General features: G+C 37.5%; 2 protein-coding genes across 35 annotated transcripts in view; both read left to right on the top strand.

The window, feature by feature from the left end:
* The window catches only part of si:ch211-198o12.4, a 9339-nt gene extending 6294 nt beyond the window's left edge, over window positions 1-3045 (top strand). Inside the window, exons 6-8 of one of the 4 annotated variants that reach the window (XM_073909500.1) lie at window positions 1248-1437; window positions 2057-2145; window positions 2454-3045. In XM_073909500.1, the coding sequence (XP_073765601.1) occupies window positions 1248-1437; window positions 2057-2145; window positions 2454-2528 (354 nt within the window). In that variant the 3' untranslated portion in view covers window positions 2529-3045. Of the gene's footprint in view, window positions 1-1247; window positions 1438-2041; window positions 2146-2453 lie in introns of all 4 variants that reach the window. The other 3 variants (XM_005167342.5, XM_073909499.1, NM_001044335.1) reach the window with 3 other exon arrangements.
* Window positions 3046-3875: 830 nt separating this feature from the next.
* Window positions 3876-25595, top strand: part of kansl3 (KAT8 regulatory NSL complex subunit 3) — a 44019-nt gene continuing 22299 nt past the window's right edge. For 7 of the 31 annotated variants that reach the window (XR_012383725.1, XM_073909518.1, XM_073909517.1 and 4 more), the window contains exons 1-14: window positions 3876-4039; window positions 5332-5608; window positions 7461-7631; window positions 9433-9523; window positions 11192-11377; window positions 12506-12637; window positions 13792-13908; window positions 15864-15962; window positions 16149-16220; window positions 16318-16392; window positions 19115-19272; window positions 21650-21713; window positions 23973-24158; window positions 25424-25580. Coding sequence is in view for 26 of the 31 variants with exons in the window: in XM_073909518.1 (XP_073765619.1) it covers window positions 5394-5608; window positions 7461-7631; window positions 9433-9523; window positions 11192-11377; window positions 12506-12637; window positions 13792-13908; window positions 15864-15962; window positions 16149-16220; window positions 16318-16392; window positions 19115-19272; window positions 21650-21713; window positions 23973-24158; window positions 25424-25580 (1723 nt within the window). In the remaining 5 variants the exon portion in view is untranslated. Of the gene's footprint in view, window positions 4040-5331; window positions 5609-7460; window positions 7632-9432; window positions 9524-11191; window positions 11378-12505; window positions 12638-13791; window positions 13909-15863; window positions 15963-16148; window positions 16221-16317; window positions 16393-19114; window positions 19273-21649; window positions 21714-23972; window positions 24813-25423; window positions 25581-25595 lie in introns of all 31 variants that reach the window. The other 24 variants (XM_073909522.1, XM_073909520.1, XM_073909513.1 and 21 more) reach the window with 7 other exon arrangements.

Below are 25595 nucleotides of genomic sequence, written 5' to 3'. Positions count from 1 at the left end.
GTGAACTGACTCTTCTCATTTTGATTAGCTTTGTTTCTTTTAGGTTGTGCAGTTTAATTCACAGAATTTCGACTAAGTATGTTGTATACTGTAAACTCGCATCCGTAACGCATGTTTATTTCCCGCATTTTAAGTATATAAGTCTTTACAGATTGATATTTTTCTGATCCCATAACTCGGCCCACATTGAATCTGCGCGCGCAGAATTCCGCAGATTTTTAGCCCATCATTAATTCTGTTTTTAACTTAAGTAAATGTGTGAAATCTATATTTGTTCAGTTTTTAAATTAATTACAGTAATATTATTGACTAATATGAAAGTGTTCATCTGATTTATGTACAGTGCAGTTTGTAATATTTTCTGTCTTTTAGTGGAGGTATTATATGAGAGACTTGCTTTGTTTACCCACATAAAGTGAATCTAATTGGATTTGCATTTTAAACATTAAATAAAAGTTAAAAGATTTTTTATTTCATATATTACAGTTTAGTTATGATACTCCTGAAATAATTCTGTAGAAATTTGCAGATTTTTTGCAAAATTTTCAGCATTTTTCTGGCCCTGCCCAAAATCTGTGGTTAGTTGTTTTAGGACATTTAGTTGAAGTCAGAATTATTCGCCCCCCTGTTTATTTTCCCCTCCAATTTCTGTTTCACGGAGAGCAGATGTTTTTCAACACATTTCTAAACATGATAGTTTTAATAACTCATTTCTAATAACTGATTTATTTTATCTTAGCCATGATGACAGTAAATGATATTAGACTAGAAATTCCTCAATTATATACAGCCTAAAGTGACATTTAAAGGCTTATGTAGGTTAACTAGGCAGGATATGGTAATTAGGCAAGTTATTGTATAACGATGGTTTGTTCTGTAAGCTATCAAAAAATATATAGCTTAAAGGGGTTAATAATATAGACCTTAAAATAGTTCTCAAAAAATTAAAAACTGCTTTTATTCTAGCCGAAATAAAACAAATAAGACTTTCTCCAGAAGAAAAAAATATTATAGGAAATACTGTGAAATTTCCTTGCTCTGTTAAGCATCATTTGGGAGATATTTAAAAATAAAAGAAAAATTCAAAGGGAGGGGGTAATCATTCTGACTTCAACTGTATATACAGATATTTTAATATAACCTTAACAAATTTACTTTCTCTGTGAATTTATGTTTTGAGTTTTTCCTGCAAAAGTCACATCCATAACACTGGACGTGCTCTAACTGACAAGTATTTGCTTCATCAGATAAACCGCACTCAGCTCCCTGTGTATGTGGATGGATCCAGCATCAGGAATTTGAGCTGTGTTCAATTCGGGAGGCCTGATCTGGCTGGAAACTTCTACGGCACAACATCACAGGAACAGTTTCTTGCTAAAGAAGTGATTCGTCCCAAGCCACCCATCTACCCGCCGAGTTATGTGCTGTATGAGCAAGGTACTTTTGTAATACTGATCCCTGATCAGTCACTTAAAATGACCTGCATACAAAGGACAATAATGAGATTGTTAAGAAAAGTGTTTTTATTGTAAAAGAGTCCACACCACAATAATTAAAGGGGTATAGTTCATTCTCATCATTACATGATATCTAATAACGAAAACACATGGCTGTTTTAATGCGCATACTGGAATTTATTTGGTAAAAGTGTTTCCATCAGAGTTTAAGCACATTTTTTCTTATCAAATATAAAATTCATCCCACTTAGTTATGCGCATACGTTTGTTATGCAAATTTTCTTGGCATTTCCATCAACCATTTTTTATGCACATATCCAAAACGCAGATAAAAATAGGTGTATGGAAACATAGCTATTGACATCCATAGGTTTTTTGTTGCTGTTGTCAATGGCTGCTTTTTGTCCCCCCAACATTCTTCAGAATATCTACTTTTGCGTTCAACAGAAGAATGCAATTCATATGCATTTAGATCCACACCGAGTTAATGGTAAACTGGGCATACATAAGATTTTAAAAAGTTAAAAAACATATATTGTTTAACTTTTTTAATATAATATCTAATAATATGTAAATATAATCAGCTTGTGTGTTTTTAGAGCCCGATCGGATGCTTACAACTGTGCAAAAAGATTTTGTCTCCCTGACTGCCAGAAGACAGAAACTGAGCCCAAGTCACCTTCACAAGGTAAATATTCACTTATCAAATATCTCTGTTTTCCTTTTTATTCTGGAGTTTAGTTTGTTTTAGCTGAAAGCATGTCATTACTAGTCAACACATATCAAAAGTGTCTATTGGGGGAACTAATATGCCCCATTTTTAAAGATCTAAAACAATGTCCCTAGAGTGTGTGTGTGAAGTTTCAGCTCAAAATTCCACACAATTAATGTATTAAAACTCTCTGAAACTGATTCTGACTCTTTCAGGCTTTAATCCTAACTGTGGCGTTTTGGTGACTGTCGCTTTAAATTCAAATGAAATTGTGCTCTTTTCAGAAAAGGGCGGAGCTACACATGCTTATGTGTCAGCATAGGGGCAGATTCAAACACAAGACTAACGTCCTATGCTAATGAAGGAGAGATGGCGGGGCTTTCCCCTCCGATGACACGTACAGCCGGAGAATGTCAATCAAAGTGTTTCTGTTTATATCAAGTGTGATCATAAAAAACTAAATGTATACATTTTCTGGTTATATTCACACACTTATACCACACAAATGTGTTTAAACTCCTTATAAAGGTGATTTTTGCATAATAGGTCCTCTTTAAATAGCAACGATTATGCAAAAATTCTTATTTTTTGTGATGTGACCACATTTTTATTGGCTGCGTCACTCTTTACAGCTGATTTTCAACTTGTACTGATATATTTTAGGTTCAAGACAGCCATATCAAGCCTCTGCATGGCAAACAAGATTTCAAGACAACCCACAGTGAAGCTTTTGTGCTCAAACCCTACTGCAAGCCATTTCTAATCAACCCAAACCAACGACACATCAGCCATATTGCATTTTGAGCTAAAAAGCATCCAACAAAAGTATCTGTGGCCACAATTTAGCTACATTAAATAAAATTTTGGCATCACATTGTTTGTGTTTGGCGTTCTGTGTGTCATTTCTGATGATGATTGTTTCTGTTTATTATTATTTCATGGCTCTTTATTTGTGATAAAATCCAAGAGCCATGAAATGACAAACACGCGCACTTTAGCACTTTCTCCCCATATACTTCCGTTCATATGCTCGCGAATGCGTCAGACCAGAAACGCAAGCTCGTGCGAAGTTTCGCGGTTCGCTGAGGTGCAGAGTTTAAGCTTTGTGAACTCTGACCTGCGAAATCACATCACTTGACTGCATGAGACTAATCGAAGATCAAAACATGACCTCTCTGGACAGGAATTTAAAATGTGGACCAATCGCTCCCTTTTTTAAATGTCTAATCATCTTGTTTAATCCCGCCCCTTTTCGCAAGCTCAAACTCTAGTGTGACCGCAGCTTAGTTGTGATGTCCATGTCAAAGCAAATAAAGAAATAAAAATGAATCACCCTCAAGTGGTTCCAAATCTTTATGCGTTTCCATTGTCTGTTGAACATAAAAGAAGATCTTTTGAATAAAGCTGAAAACCTGTAAATATTGACTTTTATAGTAGGAAAAAGAAATATTATAGAAGCCAATGGTTACAGGTTTTCTAAATTTGTACAAATAACTTATCTTGTGCTCAACAACAGAAAGACACTCTTAACGGTTTGAAAAAGGTAAAGGGTGACTAAATTATGACAGATTTTTGTGTTTGCAAAGTGCAAACTATCACTTTTAATTTAAAGGTCAAAGTGTTTTGACGGGTTTTGAAGGCCAGTCCAGGTTTTACGCCGAGCCCACCAGCTCCGCCATATTTACTCCACTCCGGATTTTTAGTCTAGCCGCTGTGGCGCGACAGTAAAACAAAAGACAGTCGGCCATTACGGTGGAGATTTTCAGCTGGAGTTTGTTATTTTCTCGTCACATGAACTGAAGGCCTTCGGTATTATTCAGGAGATCATTCTTTGGACTAAAATGATGTGAGATGAGCCTGAGAGCGGGCGGTGGGTATTGTTGATTTAGCCTCAGAGCTAAGAGCCTGTCTGTATCTTAATAACGAAACCAAAACGTTTATGGTTAAGTCAAACAAAAACATTACATGTAATATTTGTGGTAGAATACTGATTTAAAAGCTCAAATTATGTAATCTGGCTTAAATGTGACTGCTATGTCTCTCTCACGCGCCACTCCCGCGTTCACGTTTCCACTCGTGCGCGCGCGCGTCAGCCCGTAACTGAAATAATAACAATTAATTTAACACCTTTTAAAACTGACCCAACACTAAAATCAACTCTAAAAACTATATATCTTCTTGCTTTACAAAACATTGCAGCATTTTAATCAAAACAACAGTTTGTGTGGGTTACCACACGTTAGTGAGGATTAAAGGTATGTTCCCCTACGGAATTTACTATAGTAAATACTGTAGGTTACTTCTGTAAGTCATTACACAGCACAAACATTACAAATTATTAAAACAGAATTAGTATCAAATAAACATCTTACTTGATCCTTTAACTGTAAGTTAGTGGTGGTATATTTTACTAGAAAGTGATTTACTTTTGAAAAAGAAGAGTGAACATTCCCTTTAAGTAAGTGTAAAATAACATATAAGCAAAATTGTGAAGACATTATATTATTAACAATGTAAAATATATACTTTACGACAATGTACATTTTAAATGATTATAATGTTTGCCCTGCTGAAAGTACATGTACTTATTAACACTTGCCATTTAATTAATTGAATATTTTGTTTGCTGTTTACTATCAAACATATAGTACTAAATTACAGCTTCGTCATTATAAATGTATTTAAACACAAAGTAACATAGTAAACAATATAGAGACTGCTAAATGAACGAATGTGCGAATATAAAACCAACTTTAGAAATCTGTCTTCTTGCTGCAAATATAATAGTCCTGATTTTGTTTTGAATTTTTATACATTTTATAAGCTCTTCATGAGTTCTCCGCTGATAAAAAATACCATCATATGTATTTACAGATAACAAGAGCATTTGGCCCAGTACACATTGCCAAATATTTGTCACCAGGAAGCCAAAAGAGAAATTAAAACTACATTGAGAAAACATTACGTATATTTTGTAGCCAATAATATTCTTTGACTGTTTCCCCACCACTTTATTTACTTTTTACTTTCCCACTTTCTTCTTTGTATTCATGTGGAAATATTTATTACGGAAACATTAACATCACAATATCAGATTTTTTTTATATCATTCATCCAGCCCTAATAAAGTATGCTTAATACTAACAGATTGCTTCATTCTAGGGTTCATGTATACAGTGTGAGCGTCTCTTTTGTTTTTGTGGGAAGTGTGGGGCTAAAGCATCATGTTCCGTCCTGGAGGAGAGCGAGACTTCCAAACGTCAGCCCGGAGGATGGGGACGTCCCTGCTCTTCCAGCTGTCGGTTCACGAGAGAGAGTTGGATCTCGTTTTTCTGGACCACAGCTATGCCAAACCCTGGAACGCCCACCCGGATGCCAGCAGTGCCCGGCCCACCCGCATGCTGTTCGTCACCCCTCGACGGCAGCCGGAAGCGTCTGGGTGAGTGAAATAACCTAGAAGAAAATCCTAGCTAGACGTCTACATTTGTCATCCTTGACAGCTGGTGTCAACATCTGAGCAATTCCATGTCAACCTTGCCATAAAAACAAGTTTTAAACCTAAATAGTGAATACTTTCTGGATATTTTGTGTGTAGGCTTGTATTGTACCGTACTGTAAAAAATGCGAGCACTAATAAAGAATAGATCATCTGTCTGCTTGTGGTCAGAGAGCTTAAAACAAAAGTTACTTCAATAGTTTGCTGAAGTGACTTCATTTGTTCTGCAAATTAAATATTATTTAAACATTATTTTATTAAACATTATTTTAGTGCTCCACAAATTCTGTTTTATCCCCCTCCAACTTGGATGGAATCCATATATGCAAAGAAAATAATCGTGAAGTTCTGTGTAATAAAATGAAATGTGGCTGGGTAAGAGTATTAAACACATGAAGAAAGGAAGGTGTAGAAAGGCAGTGAAGGCCCAGACAGCAGCTGAAATTTCTCAGTAGTTTTTCAGGATGAAGATGAAACCAGGGTGTACATTTCAGCAAGACAATTCGGGCACGATATTGGCACAATATGACATTGCGATATTTAGTTTTTCTGCAAAATATAATGCGATATATATACCATTGTACCAGATGACTTTAATAGCTCTTTTTGGAAATAACTCATTTATATATTTTGATTATCGTTTGCATAAAATCTATAAACAAATGATAATTTATAAATATAGCAGATCAAAGAAATAAGTGAAATAAACAGTGCTTTGCAGTTTTCGTGGGAGTCTTAATAGTAATCAGCTCCAGAAATGGAATAATCAAATGTAAAATAGCACTGTATAGTCTTGATTATATTATTATTCTTTTAATTTAACCCTTATTAAAGTTACAAACTACGGTAAGTAGTTTGTCCGTAGTGTGTGTGAATGAGTGTGTATGGATGTTTCCCGGTGATAGGTTCCAGCTGGAAGGTTAACCGCTGTGTAAAACATATACTGGATGAGTTGTCGGTTCATTCCGCTGTGGCGATCATAGCTTGTTAAAGGGACTAAGCCGAAAAGAAAATGAATGCATGCATACTACATACTATAAAAATGTCCTGTCTCTGAATGCTTTAAATCCTTCTGAAATCACCACAGGCTTTAAAAACATTGGCAAATGATACATTTTTACTTTTATTATGGTTACACTTTGCAACTGTGGCTCATGTTCATATGTAATATCATCTCAACAATTGCAGATCATACAATATTACTTTTGCTTATGGGCACATTGCAGTATCGATGCTGAAACAATATATTGTGCACCCATAAAGACAACGATCCAAAACACAGCCAAGGAAACTCTCAAATGCTTTCAGAGAAAGAAAATCAAGCCGTAGAATGGTCCAGCCAGTCACCTGATCTGAATCCAATAGAGAATACGAAATAAAGTTCCGATTTGATAGATGAGACCCACTGAATCATCAAGATTTTCATGAGAGGCATCTTTAAGCTCCCGTCACCAAAAAAAGCCTTTTTTATAAAGTATTAAATACATTTTAATAGTACAGCACTTCCCCCTTGTGTCTGGAGAAAGTGCTGTTATTACACAGAACTTATGCAACAGTGCTGTTATTACACATTGTTATTACACAGAACTCATCTTTCAGATTTAGTTTTTATTTTTATGTTTATTGTTTGGGTTTTTACCAAAATTAGCTTCAATTCCATGTCAACAGCTTCTTTAGATAAATTATTCCCAGGACAAAAGCATGATATGTTCAAGCTTTACTTCCCCCACTGTAAATACTTCTGTCCTTGCAGTGATTTGTATGTTGATGAAAGTGTTGTGATGTTATCCTGCAGGGATTCGGATATGTCCATTGATGTGGAGACGGTCACACCCACTCCAATGCCTCTCTATGACAACCAGAAGGCCCGTAGTGTGATGAACGAGTGTGACCGGCATGTTCTGTTCGCCCGGACAGTCGCTGATGGACCGCCGCCTCCCGATGACTGGGAAGAACACATCAACAAGTAAGAAAAACCGCTGCTGCTGTTTTACTATGGCTCTCCTATGGCTCGTTTCCACTGAGGGATACGATTCAGTTTGGTATGCTGTGCTTTCCACACATAGGCTGTTTCTCAATATCTTCGGCAATCTTGCGTCCTTGTGTTCTCCTGTAACGTCATCATCAACTCCAAGAACGAAGGACGTGTGAAAGTTCCAGATTACGTTCTTGATATCGATGATGCACCGATGCATAATTGAGTGCAAAACTCGCTTGAAATCATTGCGGCTTAAAAAAGGAGGAGTGCGCAGTAGGTAGTGCTGTCGCCTCACAGCAAGAAGGTGGCTAGGTCGCTGGTTGGAACCTCGGCTCAGTTGGCGTTTCTGTGTGGAGTTTGCATGTTCTCCCTGCCTTCGCGTGGGTTTCCTCCGGGTGCTCCGGTTTCCCCCACAGTCCAAAGACATGTGATACAGGTGAATTGGGTAGGCTAAATTGTTCGTAGTGTACGAGTGTGTGTGTGTATGTTTCCCATAGATGGGTTGCGGCTGGAAGGGCATCCGCTGCGTAAAAATGTGCTGGATAAGTTGGCGGTTCATTCCGCTGTGTCGACCCTAAATTAATAAAGGGACTAAGCTGACAAGAAAATGAATGAATGAATGAATGCACAGCATTTTATATAGATTCATTATTAAAGGTCAGAGATGTAACTTATTTACCTCAGGAGTTTTTCTAAATGAAACGGTGAAAATAAACAACCATGAGAATCTTAATAATGGCATAAACACATTAAGGGTCGTTTATTTGTTGAAATTCGTATTAAAATATGTTTTGTTTGTATTGTGCACGGTCAGTGTATCTTTTTGTCTTTGGATTTTCATTTTAGATTAAATAAATGTAAAAACAAGCCTTTATTCAATTTTGTTTTCTGGTGATTTAATTTTTTGTTATTCGAAATAAAAAATTTTAATCAAACATTTTTTCATTTTTATTTTCTGTTTTTCACCATGAAAAATAAAAACGAGCCGTTTTTTGATTTTCGTTTTAAAATTCAAAAACAAAAATCAAAAAAACGCATTAAATTTCAATTTTCGTTTTGTAATTAAAAATCGAAAATCAAAATACGACTCATTTTTTCCCCGTTTTTTAATATGTGTTTCTAAAATGAAAATCCAATGACCAAAAGATACACTGACCGTGCATGTATATTTGTAAGGTCTCTATGCACAGTTGACATTTTAATGTAAATATTATATGTGAAGGAATTTTAAGTATAGGAAGGATTTTCAGGGCCCTATATATGCTGGTGGTGTGCTTGATTTAATATTATTAGTGATTTAAAAAGTCCCTGAATTGTCTTTCCATGATAGAGTGGGAACCCTGAATAGGGCAACAGCAGATTCTGTTCTTCTTCTTGGCATGTGGCTGTTTGTCACAAGAAGATGACAGTTTGTTTGAGCTCGGGTTGACCATGGTATTTAAAAATGGCGTTTCCTTTGTTTTCATTCTCCTGGCTGCTAGTGGTGATTCTCTGTAAACCAATAGTGTTCAGCTGAGCATCAAGCTTTAACATTGGTACTGTTCTGTTGTTTTGGTACCCTTTGGAAAGGTTAGCAAAACTGTGCTACGGCACGCTTCGCTTTTTAGTAGCTTTTGCCAGTGGAAAGACAATAAAGCATACTGAACTCTACCGCTCAGCGGAAACGGGTCACTAGTCATTGATTGTTTTCATCAGGACCGCTGTTCTTTATTCAAATGGAGTGGTTGGTGTATTAAATGCTTTGAGCTTTTTTGTGAAATGACTCTTGTTTTATTCTGTTGTTCTTCAGGACTGGCTGGTCATTGGCTCAGAACAAGCTCTTTAATAAAGTATTGAAAGCCCTGCAGGCAGAACGACTCGGCAGACTGGCCAACGATGGTGTGAGTTTAAAAACTGGGTTCTACTTTTAAAACCTTTTTCAACTTTTTTTATTTCTAAATCAATCAAATTCACATGAATTCTTGAAGTACAGGGTTCTTACGGGTGCTGGGAATCCTTGAAAATGCTTGATTTGTAATCGAGTGTTTACAAAGTTTGAAAAGTGCTTCGATTTAGGAAAAAAGTGCTTAGCATGAAAGTGTAATTATGTTGTTTTATTAATAATTTGTAGTAAATTGATGATGTTACTTATTTTAATAAAAAACATATAAACATCAATGTAAACTAGTCTATGCATCTGCTTGTAGCCTAATCTGGTGGATGTAATTTACTCCAAATTTAAATGTAAAACGTTTAAGAGAGTAAACGACTGTATCCATATTGGAGTTTAGTATACTACAGTATACTAAATAAAAAATATGCTGGATTTGAGAATATTGTGTTCCTGGCCTTCACTGAGCTCAAGTGATAGTTTAAGGGTGCTTTCACACCTGTGAATCGATTCAGTTGTTCCGAAACAGAGATTACAAATGTTACATTGTTGCTCTTTGCTCTTGGAGCGGTTGGCTTTCACACTGCAAAGTTTCTAATCGGACCAAAAGAGCTAAAACAAGTCACGTGCGAGTAAACTCTCCTTACATTGGTCAGAGTGTCAGGGTTTATTTTGCAGCGTCCCGCTCAGCTGTCAGGAGAGGTGGTGGTTTGGTGGTGATTGACAGGGTGCGCGCGCGTGACGTGTCTGAGGAGAGACGCGGTGGGGAGGGGTGAGAAGGGTGCGCGACGATGCCTATTTGAGGACCTGGAGGGAGACGCGAGATTACCGGGAGATCATCACTCGTTTGCGGGCATCCGGAGACTCGCGAAACTTCCCTCCCCACTCATAATTCTCTCTTCATATAGCCGTATATGCCTATTACATATCCATAAAACACAGTGATACAACCGCGCTCGGATCGGATCGCTTTCTCGCTACAATCGAACCGCTCCAGGGTTCGTTTCAATCGAGCCGAGACCACCTCATTCAAGCGATCTCGGAGCGATTACTTTGGCGCGGAACAGAGCGCGATTGCCCTGTTCACATATGCCAATCGAACCGCGCTAACTGGGCAAACGAGATACGTTCCGAAACAAAAGTGTAGGTGTGAAAGCACCCTAAATTAACAAAAATTGTGAATGAACTTGACTGTTGATGTCTTAAATAATGTCAAATAACCAACATTTCTTCAAAGTAGATATATCTCGTTTTGCAACGAAACTCTTCATATATACTATTAAATGTTCTATTAGGTAAATATCCAATTATAAACGTTGACACCGCTGAGGTAGAATGTAAATGTCATATCAAAATGGCTTCAACATTATTTGTGAATTTGTAAATATAAATAAATTAATGGCAAAAATAATTGAGGTCATCTCCAAGTACTGCATGATAAATCGATATATTGATTATTGTGACAAGCCTAATTATAAGTACGAATCTTAAAAGCTAGTATTTTATTTATTTCAATGTTCGTGTTTAATTTGTCTACCTTTAATCTTATAAAGAATCAGCTTAATAACTAAAATTCAGTTTGGTTGCAATCAAAACCACAGATTGTTTCCGGACTTGATGAAATTCTTCTGTAAAGGTTTGTAGGTCCTCCTCACTCCCCTCTCTCTGATCTCCACAGGCCTGTAATGAACCCGTCTTACGCAGAATAGCTGTGGATAAATGCGCTCGCAAGGTCCGCCATGCCCTGTCCAGTGTCAGCTGGGACATAAAGCTCACACACTGGCTTCATAACACACTTCTGGAGTCTTTGAGCCTCGCTATGTTGGCGGCTTACCTTGACGTGCTGCAGACACTCAAGAGCAAGGTGAGACGATTTAATATCAAACTACCGCTGAAGTCAACATGATTCGCCCTCCTGTGAATTTGTTCTTTTTAAAATATTTCCCTAATGGTGTTTTACAGATTCAGAAATTCTTCACAGTATTTCCTATAATATTTTTTCTTCTGGAGAAAGTCTTATTTGTTTTATTTCGGCTAGAATAAATGTAGTTTTTAATTTTTAAAAAACGTTTTAAGGTCAATATTATTAGCCCCCGTAGGCAATTTTGTTTTGTTTTGGTCTGCAGAACAAACCACTGTTAAACAATAGCTATGTTTCCATCCACCTATTTTATGCGTATTTTGCAAATGCGAATAAAAAAAACAGTTGATGGAAACGGCATGATGCGTATAAATTTTGAAAATGCGAATAAAAAACTTATGCGCCTAACTGGGTAGGATAAACTTTTTATTCGATAAGAAAAGATGCGCATAAACTGCAATGGAAACACTTTTACCGCACAAACTCCAGCATGCGCATTAAAAAAGGTCATGTGATTTTGTTAAAAGAGATCATGTGATGCTTAAAATGTGTGTGAATGGATAAAACGTCAGGCTGAGCACATTATAAAACATCTGAAATGTTGTTTTGGTCATTATAAAATGCCTTACCATTTCAGTATTAATGTTATTATATTATTAATGACCTCCAGAATCAAGAGCGCCTGTGCTCCGCGTCTGACACCTTCAAACGCCACTGCGCGCTCACTTTTTGTCAAGATTGTCTTCTGCGGCGCATTCATTTAGAAAAGATCGATGCAGCTTCTCCTACTGCAGCAAATGCAGTTTTTACTGTTGATATCTGGCGCCAGTTAATCAGGAAGTGACGATTTTGTTCGCTTTGACTCGTTGGATGGAAACGATACTTCATTCACACAACTTTTATGCGATAATCCAGTTTTGCGCATAAAGTTTATTCGCATTTTTGGATGTAAACCTAGCTAATGACTTGCTGAATTAGTTTAATTTGTTTTATTAAAAAAAGTCTTGTATTGAATTGTACTCTCTGATTCCTATATATCCTGCCATCCTTAGAATCTGTTGATTTTTTTTTTTTTTATCTTTATTTAATTTTATTTTATTTTTGGTCTTATATTTTTACATTTATTTTTAGGTGCCGTCCCTGATAGACAGGATGCTGCTGTCGTCTTCTGTAAAAACAGGAGCCGCAGGGGCCGAGGCTCTTTCTCTGCTCCTCAAACGCCCGTGGGACCCTGCAGTGGGTGTGCTATCACACAACAAACCAGTATGTCGTAGACTTTATTGTGGTGACTTATTCGCATATGCTTTTATCAGGGGGCTGCTTACACCTGGCCACTTGCTTTCACATTTGGTTCAATTGTCTGGACCGTACCCAAGTTTGATTGTCCCCCCTTGCTGCCTTCTCCGTTGGTTTTGTGTCTTTTTTCCTTCTGAACCCCGGTACATTTGCCTCATCGAGCTGCTGTTTTGTTTACCGCTGTTGCTAGGTGACAGTCACGAAAGCATAGCGCCAAAATGTTTTTTGGAGGAGACAAGCTGACATCACTGTGTTTGCCCTGGCTCAGTCCTGCTTATCACTAAGATAAAATACCTGACACACACACACACACACACACACACACACACACATGAATAAACATTATGAAAACAATAGTTTGTTGTACAGTTGGAGGTTCACTTCCTTTATTTGGTGTGATTGCATTTATACCAGAAGTGAACCGTACCAGAGTTCAAATGAACCGTACCCCAGACCACCTCTTTCAGGCGGACACGAGTACGGTTCATGGGTGCGCACTCCAGTTCAGAAGACACGTTCACACTAGCTAAACGCACCGTACTATGACGTCAAACGAACCCGGGTGCTGACCAAAAGTGTGAAAGCACCCTTAAAGGACACCTATTAAGTAAACCTAGAACTGATTGTAGGTATAGTGTGTCCACTGTCTCATTTTTATTTTACATTTCCTGACGATAAAGGGCCATGGACATCCCCTGTTTCAGCAGGCTGTTTTCACACCTCTAGTTTGAAAACAGTCAGGACAGTGGCTCACAGTCAGTCCAGCTTTGTTTAGGTGGGAGTGTCAAGTGGCGAAAGAGGGAAGGATTTGCATTTAAAGGGGAGTTTCTGTTCGAGCACGCGCTGATTTTTCACTGAGGCAAAACAACACACAGACACAGGGGAGAAAGACAGTGTATTTACATGGACATCTATCATCTGAATTATTTGCCAAATTCTTAATTTGTCGACTTTAACTGCAGTTTGGCTCTTTCACTTTCATCCAGGAACATTTCATGCATGCCCCCCATGACAAACGATGCACAGATATAATCACATCAGAGTTCATTCAATGTGAATGCATCTGTAGTATAATGCACTTTCAGTGTACTTCATCTTTTCTCTCATGTTTGTATTTTCAGAGTAAACTTCCTGGATCCCCGCTGATCCTTATTGCTCCATCTGGACCAACCAACCCTGCCTTTCCTACATCCCGACGAATGAGATTCTGGCAATCTCAGCTGTCCTGTCTTGGGAAGGTATGCAGCATCATAAGCGTAACGCTTTTAATTTATCAATCTCACCGATGATTTTTGAATTGTGGCTTGATTACTGTGAGATTTACCTAGGGCTGGGCGATATTGCAAAAAAATGTATCACGATATCATCTTTCATATTAATCTATATCAATAATTATTGAATATTTTTTATTAACAGTACATTTAGGAGTAGTAGGACTTTTAATTTTTATTTATTATTTTAATTTACCAACATTACTAAGGCAAATAGTTTTAATATTCATTCATTTTCTTTTCGGTTTAGTCCCTTTTTGTAGTTTTAATAGTCAAAAATAAAAATATTTAAACTGAATATCTGATGTCTTAATAATAAAATTAACGTAAGTGTTAAAGAGACTCTTCAACTTTATAAATAAAATCTTACAAAGTGAGTGCAATGGTAAAGCGTAAATACTGAACAATCCGAGCCAACCTTAAGGTAGATCAACATCTTTAAGGTGGGTTTAGGCCAAGCGGCAACCTCCCGCTCTCCCTCAGGAAGCCAATACGGAAGTAACTAAAACTGCAATTCATCCGAAATTCCGCTAGTCCTGGCCGCTCCTGGCTCCAAAACAGCAAATTTCAATTAAGCCCACTGTTAGAATGGCCGACTTTACAGCAGAAGTAAAGGTGTTTACAGCCTGGTACAAAAAAAGGTTTTGGTTCATACAGCTAATATTACCCTTCATGACAACTGTGAGGGGGTGAATTTTTTTATAACTCATCCGTTTCCTTTATATTAAGTTATATTAAGTTTGCATAATTAAGGGCGTGGTCACTTGAGTGACAGTTAGGTCTCGTTGGTCGCCGTCACGTCACCTCAGCTGAATCCGGCAGATTAGCCACTGAACTCGGCATATTTATCGTATTTCTGCGTTGTTTTATGTGGCTTTACACAGTCGACTGCCTTTTGGACTTGTTTCCTACAATTATTTGATGGAATGTCATGCTGAGTGCACTTAATTGTGCTCACAAACCATTCACGTGGCCTCCGTTTCCCATGTGAGTAAAGTTATATACTTATATACCATCTCTATACATGTATTTGTTTTATTTAAGATCATTTATGGTTTATATTTATATTTAGAGCTGTAATGCACTCCAGAATCTGACAGATTGATTAGCTGTAGGCTCTAGAACAGTCATCTGAAGCGTTGTCATACAGTGTTATGCTGGATTTCATCAATAGTCCTGCATTTACTAACACAGACTATATCTGAAGTGTTTGGAAGTAATTCGCGTTTTCCTCCTGTTGAAAAACGTCATAAGAACAATGTTTAGTAACTCAATGTATTACAGCAGTGTTTTTAAAAGACTAAACACTTTATTGATATAGTGTACAACCAAGCACAAGTGGTCAGAACACAAACGAGTCACAGGTGATAAAGTATTAAGCATTTCTCCCAAAGTAAACCAGGTGTCTGAACCAGGTCCAAGCTAAATGCCAGCATGCGTCTGTAGCTCCGCTCACTCTCCGCCTCTTTGCCCATGTTTGGTATCCCGCCATGGGTGTGATGACGCGCGAACAAAATGGCGACGGTTGGCCGCGCCTACTTGTGGCTTCTTTTGCGCTCTTTAGAAACCTGTGGGTGACGTCACGGATACTACGTCCATATATTTTACAGTCTATGGTTTTTGCACATGTCTATCTAAAGGCCTAATTTTGTCAACTGATGATCAACAGTGAAAATGACACATCTGACCTCTTCCCAACAGGGAAAACAATCAAGAATTCATGATTATGTGCTGTTAAGGTTTTGCATTTAAAAAATATCCTTATAATGGAAGTCAATGGGGCAAAAACAGCCACAAACATAACGATTGACCAATATACAAGGGTTAACACATTTTGACAGTTAAATATTGCGTTAACTTAGTCATTTTTTACTTTCAAAGTCAAGGTTCAGAAATGTTTTTGTCTTGTTTTGTTGATTCAGGTCATTCCCATTAACGTTCATGTTGGCAGTGGAGCCAACGTTGGAATCACGCAGTGTTTGGAGCACATGATCGGCACAGTCAGAGGAAAAGTCATCGAGGTACAAAACAGCATGCTTTCACTTTACAGAAACCCCAGGACTATATTCGCTATGGATGTCAAAATTAATTGCTTCTTTGATGCACCGCGATGTAGACGTGAACAACTCTGTATCGATTCAGCAATAATCATAACCGGTTATTATGTACTGACGTCATTTATTTCAAATGCGCTATATTTGCTCTAGGTTCACAGTCACTTCCCTCACAAACCGATCATCTTGGTGGGCTGGAATGTAGGATCATTGATGGCTTGTCATGTAAGTCTTGCATTAATTAAAATGATTAATTCTTTGATTAGTTGTCTGTGTTTGGCTGTAAACAGATGAACTCACAGAGGCCTGTTTTTGCACACAGGTGTCTTTAATGGAGTACATGACTGCTGTTGTGTGTTTGGGTTTCCCTCTCCAAACGATCAGTGGGCCACGAGGGGTAAGAGCAAACACAGTCCATAGTTTCCTATCGATATCACAATGTAGTCATTTGCAATAGTCACATCGCAGGATATATAATGTTGAGTCTGTACAACCCCAAATCGTGTTGTGACCGTCTGGAAAATGCAAATAAAAAAGAAGGAAGTGATTCCTGAGTTTACTTTGACTTGTGCTTCATTGCAGACAATACAGCAAACATTATTTAATGTGTTCCTCATGATCGGTTTTAAACATTTCAATAATTCTCTTGCGTGTTTCTCGGCAAACTGTTGATCCTCCCCATTTTTTCTCCTAAAGGACCAGACCTTTCTTGGATGCTGCTTTTGTACCAAATCATAATTAGAATAAATAATCACCTGTTAACATCACCTGTTTCCAATCACATCATTTAATATTTGATATTTTCTCTATTACAAGCCCCGAAATGTTCCTGTGCCAACCTTTTTAGGAAGGTTGCAGGTTTGAACGATGCGAAAGGATGTAAATTTACTAGGGATTTAACGGTATCAGAATTTCACGGTACGGTAACACCTCGGTATGAATGTCACGGTACGGTATTTATTGAATAATTTACAGGAAAAACAAAACTAATGAAAAGACTCGAAAAAAGTGCCGAAAGTGTTTATTTACCTTAGCACTGAACATATCAATGACATACAAATCAGCCGTCTATCTGTAAGTTTCGAAACAGGAACTTAAATATTTTAATTTTAATAACAAAAAACTATTAAACCATATAAAAAAAAATAAAGTTACAATTTAGTATTGTTGAAAACTCCTCACATTCAACATTTAATTACTCACTCACTTAGATAGAGATGGGTTTTTGAAGGAAAATTATCATATACAGTAACTATAATCTGGTAAAAGCTGGGATCTCTGAGCATGTCCCCTGCAACAGAAAAAAAACCCTCTCATTTGGGACTGAGGTTTCTGGGACAGAGAGATATGATTTAGCCAAGGTTGACAGCAGTGGGTAACGTTGTGCATTGTCTTTCCCCCACTTGAGAGGACAAGCCATGAGTGAGATAGAGGTCTCTTTGCGGTACAAGTCAATGTCTGCATCAATCTAACAAGTGTGCTGTGTTCTGCAGTCCCCATCACTGTTATTAGTCGTATTCCCCCACTTATATTTCACCACAGTCTGGCAGTGCCTGCATACTGTTTTTTCTTTGTCTGTCACCTTTTCTACTTTTTCGGATCTTTTTAAAAAGAAACCGAAATGCTTCCACACATCCGATTTAAAACCCGCTTTAGGTTCGATCATTTCCAGCTCTTTTTCTTTCTCGCTACCAGCAACACACTCCATTTCCGCATTACTGGATCTGTAGTGACAACAGACCGCAAAGGATGATGGCCACGCCTAGGCTGATGGGAATTGTAGTTCCCGCTACCTCCCGTTCGCTTCATTCGCCTAAGCAAACTTTTCTCAGAAATATAGTTTTATTGAGTCATGCGCCTACGGTAATATTGAAAAAAATTGCTATTGCGGTATGACGGTATTTACAATATTGTTACATCCCTAAAATATACAAATGAAATGAAGTTGACCAGACAGAACATGAAACACAAGTCAAAGTCAATTTGGTAATCACTACTTTACTGCGTTTTCCATGCTGTCCTAACTTTTTTGTTGTATTATAATTGAACGTTTGCATATGTATTTAATGCCTGGGATTGTATAATGATTTTAGCATTCATGCATAAGCAATTGTACCATTTGTGACCTTAATTTCATTGAATTATGTTTATTTTTAGCATTTAATTGCTTTACATGAATACTGTTAGACTTGGAAAATGATTAAATACTTTCATTTCAGTATCTTTTTCTTTGTTGAATTTATAGATTGTCCACTAAGTTTTATGGAGATACACTTCCACTGCAGAATTGTCCCACATTATTAATTATTTCCAAATATAGATATTAAATCATCTGATGAAATTGTATTCATATCGCAATATAGGGTTTATACAGTCCTGGTAAACCTGGAAAAGTCATATAATTTTGACAGGGCATTTTCCAATCCTGGAAAAGTTTTGGAATAACAAATAAACCCAAAATGTTTTGGCAAAGTCATGGAAATTTGTTTAACTAATATCCAGATTCTTGAATATATTTTAGATGATAATATTGGGTAAATACAATCGCACAGTCTATCTCTTCACGTGACGTTCTCTGTGTTGGATAAAAAAGCAACTCTGGTTTCAGCTTCGCCTCTTTCACTCGCATGCACCATAATTCAAGCTTCATTTTGAGTGTGGTGTTCAGAAACAATCTCAAAATACGAAGATAGATACTGTGCGTGCTAAAAGCTCATTTGTACAAAAGTCATATAAAAACAAGCCAACATTTTTCACATAGACAGCATACAGATACTTACTAAAAACTATTTAACAGATATAGAAATAAACATCATTTTCATAGACTGTCGCATATTTTTGATATGCTGTAATACATTTGAATGTGCATTTTTTTTCTTATTTACCATGTGTGTGTAGACATTACATGAAACATTAGGTCATAAATATTTACCTGAAAGTTTTGGAAAACTAATGGTAAAGTCTTGGAATTTTAGTAGTAAAAATGTGTATTAACCGTGGCAATATATATCGCAAATTAAAAAAAATATCGCATTGCAAGGTTTTTTCCAACATCGTGCCGCCCTTGTTGACCATATACATTTCTGGCTGGAGTATAATGATGGTTTTCTGTTCTCCAGGATGTTGATGATCCGCTGTTGGACATGAAGACTCCAGTGCTGTTTGTGGTTGGTCAGAACGCTCTGCAGTGTAGTCCTGAAAACATGGAGGAGTTCAGGGAGAAAATCCGGGCCGATAACAGCTTGGTTGTTGTCGGAGGAGCAGACGACAGCTTGAGGTTTATGTTTTTGACTTTTCAGGTTTTAATCTACAGTTGAAGTCAGAATTATTAGCCCTGGAATATTAGCCGCCGGTATTTTTTTTTATCCCTATTTCTGTTTAAGGGAAAGAAGTTTTTTTTTTAACGCATTTCTAATCATAATAGTTTTAATAACTCATTTCTAATAACTGATTTCTTTTATTTTTGGCATGACGACTGAATAATATTTGACTAGATATATTTCAAGACACTAGTATTCAGCTTAAAGTGACATTTAAAGGCTTAACTAGGTTAATTAGCAGTCACAGTCTGATCCATGCCAAAACAATCGGTCTGAGATGTCCTGAATGAGGTTTAAACAAACTCTGGAGCAGTTGGGTTGTTTTGAGAAATCAATACGATTTTCCAACGAACTAACAAACTAGGCCAGGGGTCACCAACATGGTGCCCACGGGCACCAGGTAGCCCACGAGGATTACATGAGTTGCCCACAGGCCTGTTCTAATAATAGCTCACCATTGCACCACATACCAGTAAGCTGAATCTAGTATTTTTTGAAGCTATTGTTTTTAAATCACACCTGCATTGGTGTAAAATGTGTCAATGACATTAAGATATATATATATATATATATATATATATATATATATATATATATATATATATAAAACTATTTCAGACAAATAAAGTGTTGCATATTGATGTTTCTGTTTCTTACCTTGTTAAATCATTGTCGAGAACTATTGTGAGAAATCATTAACATGATCAGTGTCTTCACATAGATGAATATCATTAATCATTAATAATAACAACATATAATTAAAAGTAAATTGAGAAAAATTGTTATTTATGCAGTGTGCATCAAACTGGTAGCCCTTCACAGTGATTAGTACCCAAGAAGTAGCTCTCAGTTTTAAAAAGGTTGGTGACCCCTGAACTAGGCTATATCACAGTGTATTTTCAGGAATGTGATTCTTCCATATAGATACAGATTTCCGTATTTTCAGAGCTCAATAGGTTGACCTCTGTAATTTGCGTAATTCCGAAGTTTTTTGTTTTTTTTTTTAGGGGGGGGGGGGGGGGGGGGGTCTCAGTGACGTTCACTGTCATCAAAGCAGAAAGCTTGATTGATGGTTTACGCCTTGATTGTTCATTATTGTGCACAAGGAGGAGCACTAGCTGCTTCATTCCGGACGTCATTCAGGTATAATGATATTGTGTCGTCTTATAATGTTCGCATATGACGAAGCCACTGACAATATGCAAGATTATGAAATCGCTTTGAATGCATGCCCGTCTGTGCACTTTTTCCGTTCTCATATTTGCATGTCATGACCACGTGCTCTCTATGCACGTTATACATAAAGCCAGGATGCACTTTTGTTGTTATCCTCTGCAAGTCATCTGTCCTTATGTATTCATTTATTCCATTTATACCATTTTTATCATGTTCAATTATACCATTTATACTGTTTATAGGAATAACTGATTAGCCCTGTGTCATTCACACTATTCTCATGGTCATAAATTAAAATAGCGATGTATGGCTGCTGAACTAAATCCCGTAAAATAAACCAATCTCTGACCAATTTGAGGAGAGTTTTCTAACACCTGATTTGTAACTTTCTTGGTCCGTTTAGAAACTTTGCCGTATTAAGGCTGATTTAAGGCTGACTTCTGCGTCAAACGCACGCGTATGCCTACGCATCGACGCATAGCCCTACGCCGTGGCCGTCGGCGTTGCTGACATGCACTTCTCAAAAAATGTAACTACACATCGCAACAACGCGTAGCGCAAGCTCTGTGATTGGTCAGCTTTGTAGCGCTGACGAGTCTAGGCGGGGCCGAGAGCTGCTTGAGCGGCGCGAGCCCAATGGACCGATTGTTTACAAGTGTGGAGTCCCGAGAAGGAGCTCTGGATGGAAAGTTTTTTTTTTTGTGTTTACCTCATAGTTAAAGTTGTTGCACGTCTGCCAGTTCCTGCCTCAAAATGAGCGAGTTTGAGCCACTTGTACATCCCAGAAGCGTTCAGAAAAATCAAAACACCAGCGAAGAAACTCAACACAGACACACATTAACACCTCACTGCCAACTAGCGTTCTGGAAGTGTTACTGCAGACCAACAGTGACAGCGCGCAGAAGTTTAAATGCACAGCTATGCGTGTTGCATGCGCCATGGCTTACGCCGGTCACTTGACGCAGAAGTATAAACCAGGCTTAAAAGTGAACCCCATCAAGAACAAAAAGCAACATTATAACAATTTTAATCCTCGTTTCGGAACAAAACAATCGATCTACAGGTGTAAAAGCAGCCTCAGACAACCAAATCATGGCTGAAAACACATGGGCTTAAAACTACAATCAACTGCTTCACAGCATTTGGCTTTGTTTACAGGATCAACTCCACTAAGATGAAGACAGAAGGCCTGACCCAGACCATGGTGGATCGCTGCATTCAGGTCAGTCCTTTTCACCATGTTGCCATTTAAAACTTTTAAAGTGCTTAATAATGGGCATTAAAGGTGCAGTAGGGGATCTGCCAGAATGCTAGCTTTTAGCATAACAGCTTTCAAAACATGGGCTGTTCTTCAATTCCAAGAACGCAGCGAACGGACTTGCGTTCCGGTCTTGCCAGGTGTCCTCGGAAGAACGAACTCGGAAGACCATGAGAACAGAGAACGCGTCCTGTGAGAAATGAGATGCTGCGTTCTTCCTGATGGTCACGTGACCTTCACACATTTTAAATATAATATTAATAAAACATTACAGCATTCATAAAGAGATGTATTGTTTTTCCCCTTTTAAAATATATACTATGCATAAAAACATTATATATATATGTTTCACAATACAAATAAAACAGATTTTAATACGAATTTCAGTAAACAACATTAACATGTTTATTCCTTTATTAAGATGTTCATGGTCATGTTTATATTCACTGTTTCTTTTAGAGAAGCTCCTGAGATTAATAAATGATATCTCTGAACTTAAATAATAAATCTATATATAATGCTGCGCTTCCCACCTCCAGTCGCAATGACTTCTGGGACTTTGATCGGTGCTCAAGTCTGCATCAATGCGTCCTCGATTACCCCAGTATTTTACCCCAGTATATTCAATAGAGCTTCAGCCGATGATGGGCGCGTGCGAGTAAACGGCTTTTTGTGTTGTTTTACGCTTGAGCAACTAAATGAATGCCTAAGTTTATTTAACTGTTTGTATTTTAAATACAATACAACATCGATGCAGTAAAGGAACCGTATAAAATGGAAAAAAACCTACAATAACAGGTCACCGGAAGTTCATCAGTATGGAAACAACACTAGCATGGCATATACTAGGGCTGCACGATATTGGAAAATATTGACATTGCGATATTTTTTTCCCCTGCTATATATATATATATATATATATATATATATATATATATATATATATATATGTATATATATATTTATATTGCGATATTTTTTATTTATATATATAATTAAGATATACTTTTGCACACATTATATACAGTATCACTGTTTTATCGTGATAAGTGACGGGAAGTTATGCTAAGGTTAACTAGCTTAGCATATATCTTGCTGTCTGCAAATGACAGTAATTTAAACGTACCATAAAAATAAGTGCATACAATTCGACACAACTACACAAGCATCGTTTTAACCTTTATAACCGAACGTTGACGTTACTCTTTCAACAGTCTATAGTCTAAATTACCGCGCTAACAGAGCTAACTTACATAAACAGAGAGCAACAGATTGCAGACGTCAATAATGCAGCGTAATGGAATAATATACAGATCAAACTCCGCTTTAAGTGCGCTACAAGTTTATAAACTGCCTCTGGAACCCAGTTCAGATACAAAAATTTATTTAAGAAAAATAGTAATGCAGTAAAGTATTTTTCTTCTCTGTTGCTGTGTGGAGCAGCAGCCTGCGTCAGTCACCTTTTACCCCGGCCTCACCCCGCCCCCCGACTCCTGAACGTCTGTCTCTCTCTCTCTCTCTCTCTCTCTCTCTCTCACTCACTCACTCACTCACTCACTCACTCACTCAAGCGGGCATGCACTGCGGTCTCATGAGGAAACGCAGCTTTTTGATATATTTTTCCTGTTCCCAAATACAAATAATTTTTCAAGTATTTGTTCGAAATAAGTATTGGTAAAAACACGCTATTCGTGCTTATCTGAATACTGTATTCATGTTCGGCTCCACCCATAATATATATATATATATATATATATATATATATATATAATTTATTTTTGCTTTGCATCGCACCGCCTGCGATGTGACTATTGCGGATGCGCACATCGCGATTTCGATGCTGAAACGATGTATCGTGCAGCCCTAGCATTTACCTAATTTTACATAGATATAAAATAAATTGAAACTGAAGAGATTGTTGTGTGTTTTTATGATATGCTGTGATAGATTTAAACGTGCTTTGTTTTTCTTATTATTTACCATGTATACGTAGACATCACATGAAACAATAGGTCATGAAAATTTACTTCAAAGTCCTGGAATTTTTGGGTAAAAATGTGTATAAACCCTGTAAAGTATACGTTTACAATCTATTAAGCATCAGTTTAAATTTCCCAAAACAACCAACCCCGGAGTTACGGGATCAGAAATATAATGTAAAAAAAATTCGTCTTGTGAGTTCTATAGTCTGAATCCACCCCCTTTTTTTGTTTTTGTTTTCAGGACGAGATTGTTGATTTTCTGACTGGAGTTTTGACCCGCTCTGAGAGTCACGGCCATGGCTCTGGTGAAACACGTGATTTAGATGCTGAGAAGAAGAAGCCTCGCCGCGAGCTGCCCTTTGACCTTGACAGGTCTCGGCCGTCTTCACCTGCTGTGAGGGTACCCATCTCTCCTTCTGGTTCAGAGGTAGTAATATTCTGACAACAAACAAGTTGAAATGTGCTGTAGGAAGTGTTGGTGCATATGGTGACGTATGTATGGTAAAGCATTTGACATTTTATCAGATAATATACAGTAGGGTTGTCATGATACTGGAATTTGCTACCAATCGATACTGAAAGTTTAAAAACATACATTTCCGCTAACAATTGAGCGATGTTAAGTGCGTTCTTTAACAGTGCTAATTTGTCATTGTGTTCACGTGCTTAACAGAAATGACTGTGATTGGCCGTTAAGGTCATCAGTTCACCAAACTCACTTTTGTTCAATAATAATAATATTATTAATAATACATTTTATTTAAAGGGGCCTTTTATGACACTCAAGGTCACCGTACAGGACAGCTAAAACAATCAATTTAAATAAAAACACAGTAAAAACAATAGAATACAATACAAACTTTAAAAATGCAATCAGGTCAAAGAGAATAGGCTGTTCTAAACTGATGTGTTTTGAGTTTGGACTTAAATTGTGAAATAGAGTCTAAATTACGGAGATCAGGAGGAAGTGAATTCCAAAGCCGAGGAGCAGAGTGGCTGAAGGATCTCCTCCCCATGGTGACGAGGCGGACAGAGGGAACAGTGAGGTGAATGGAAGAAGAAAACCTGAGTGTTCGAGAAGGTGTGGCGATATGAACAAGATTAGCTACAAGATAGTGTTTACTGAGTGTAAACACACATACAGGGACACTGGAGCGTTTTAAAGCCGCGATTCATCGGCAGATCACTCGTATGTCAGCTTATAGACAAACCAGCTGATCAACATCACTTTAAACACTTCAGTGTCCCTGTATCTGTGAACTGATGATCTTCACGGCCAATCACTGTCGTTTCTGTTGAGCATGTGAACACAATGGCAAATCAGCGCTGTTTAAGAACACACTCAAATGTTAGCTTTAAAAAAAAAACAAAACCATATATTGAGTTGAAGTCACAATTATTAGCTCTCTTTTGAATTCTGGGCTAGCCTGTTGCTACTGATTGGCGCTAGCGTTTACACGACTTTTCATCTCGTTTTACACTTGAACAACTAAATTAATCTATTTAACGGATTATATTATAATTACATCACAACATCCACGCTGTAAAAGGAACTGTATGAAACTGAAAATAGTCACATTAACCTTATTTATCAGTAGGGGGAAAACACTAGCTGTACATATAGCCCATTAACCCTTATGTTGCAGAATACATAACTCCCTTAATCTAAAAACAATGACATTTCCCCTTTAGGATATGTCCAGTGTCTGCAGCAGTCCCACAGCCAGTCCCAAACCCAAGACTGTCGGCCTTTCTCCAGCTCAGAAATCCAGTCTCATCACTGCCACGCAACTGCTGAAGACCCACATGCAGCGTTCTGGAACTGTACTCACACACAAACAAGCACAAGGTACGCATCTTTCCA

This window comes from Danio rerio, chromosome 8 (genome assembly GCF_049306965.1).
Source record: "Danio rerio strain Tuebingen ecotype United States chromosome 8, GRCz12tu, whole genome shotgun sequence".
Classification (NCBI taxonomy): Eukaryota; Metazoa; Chordata; class Actinopteri; order Cypriniformes; family Danionidae; genus Danio; species Danio rerio.
Note: the sequence above shows the minus strand (reverse complement) of the source record. Positions and strands in the feature narration are given on the sequence as shown.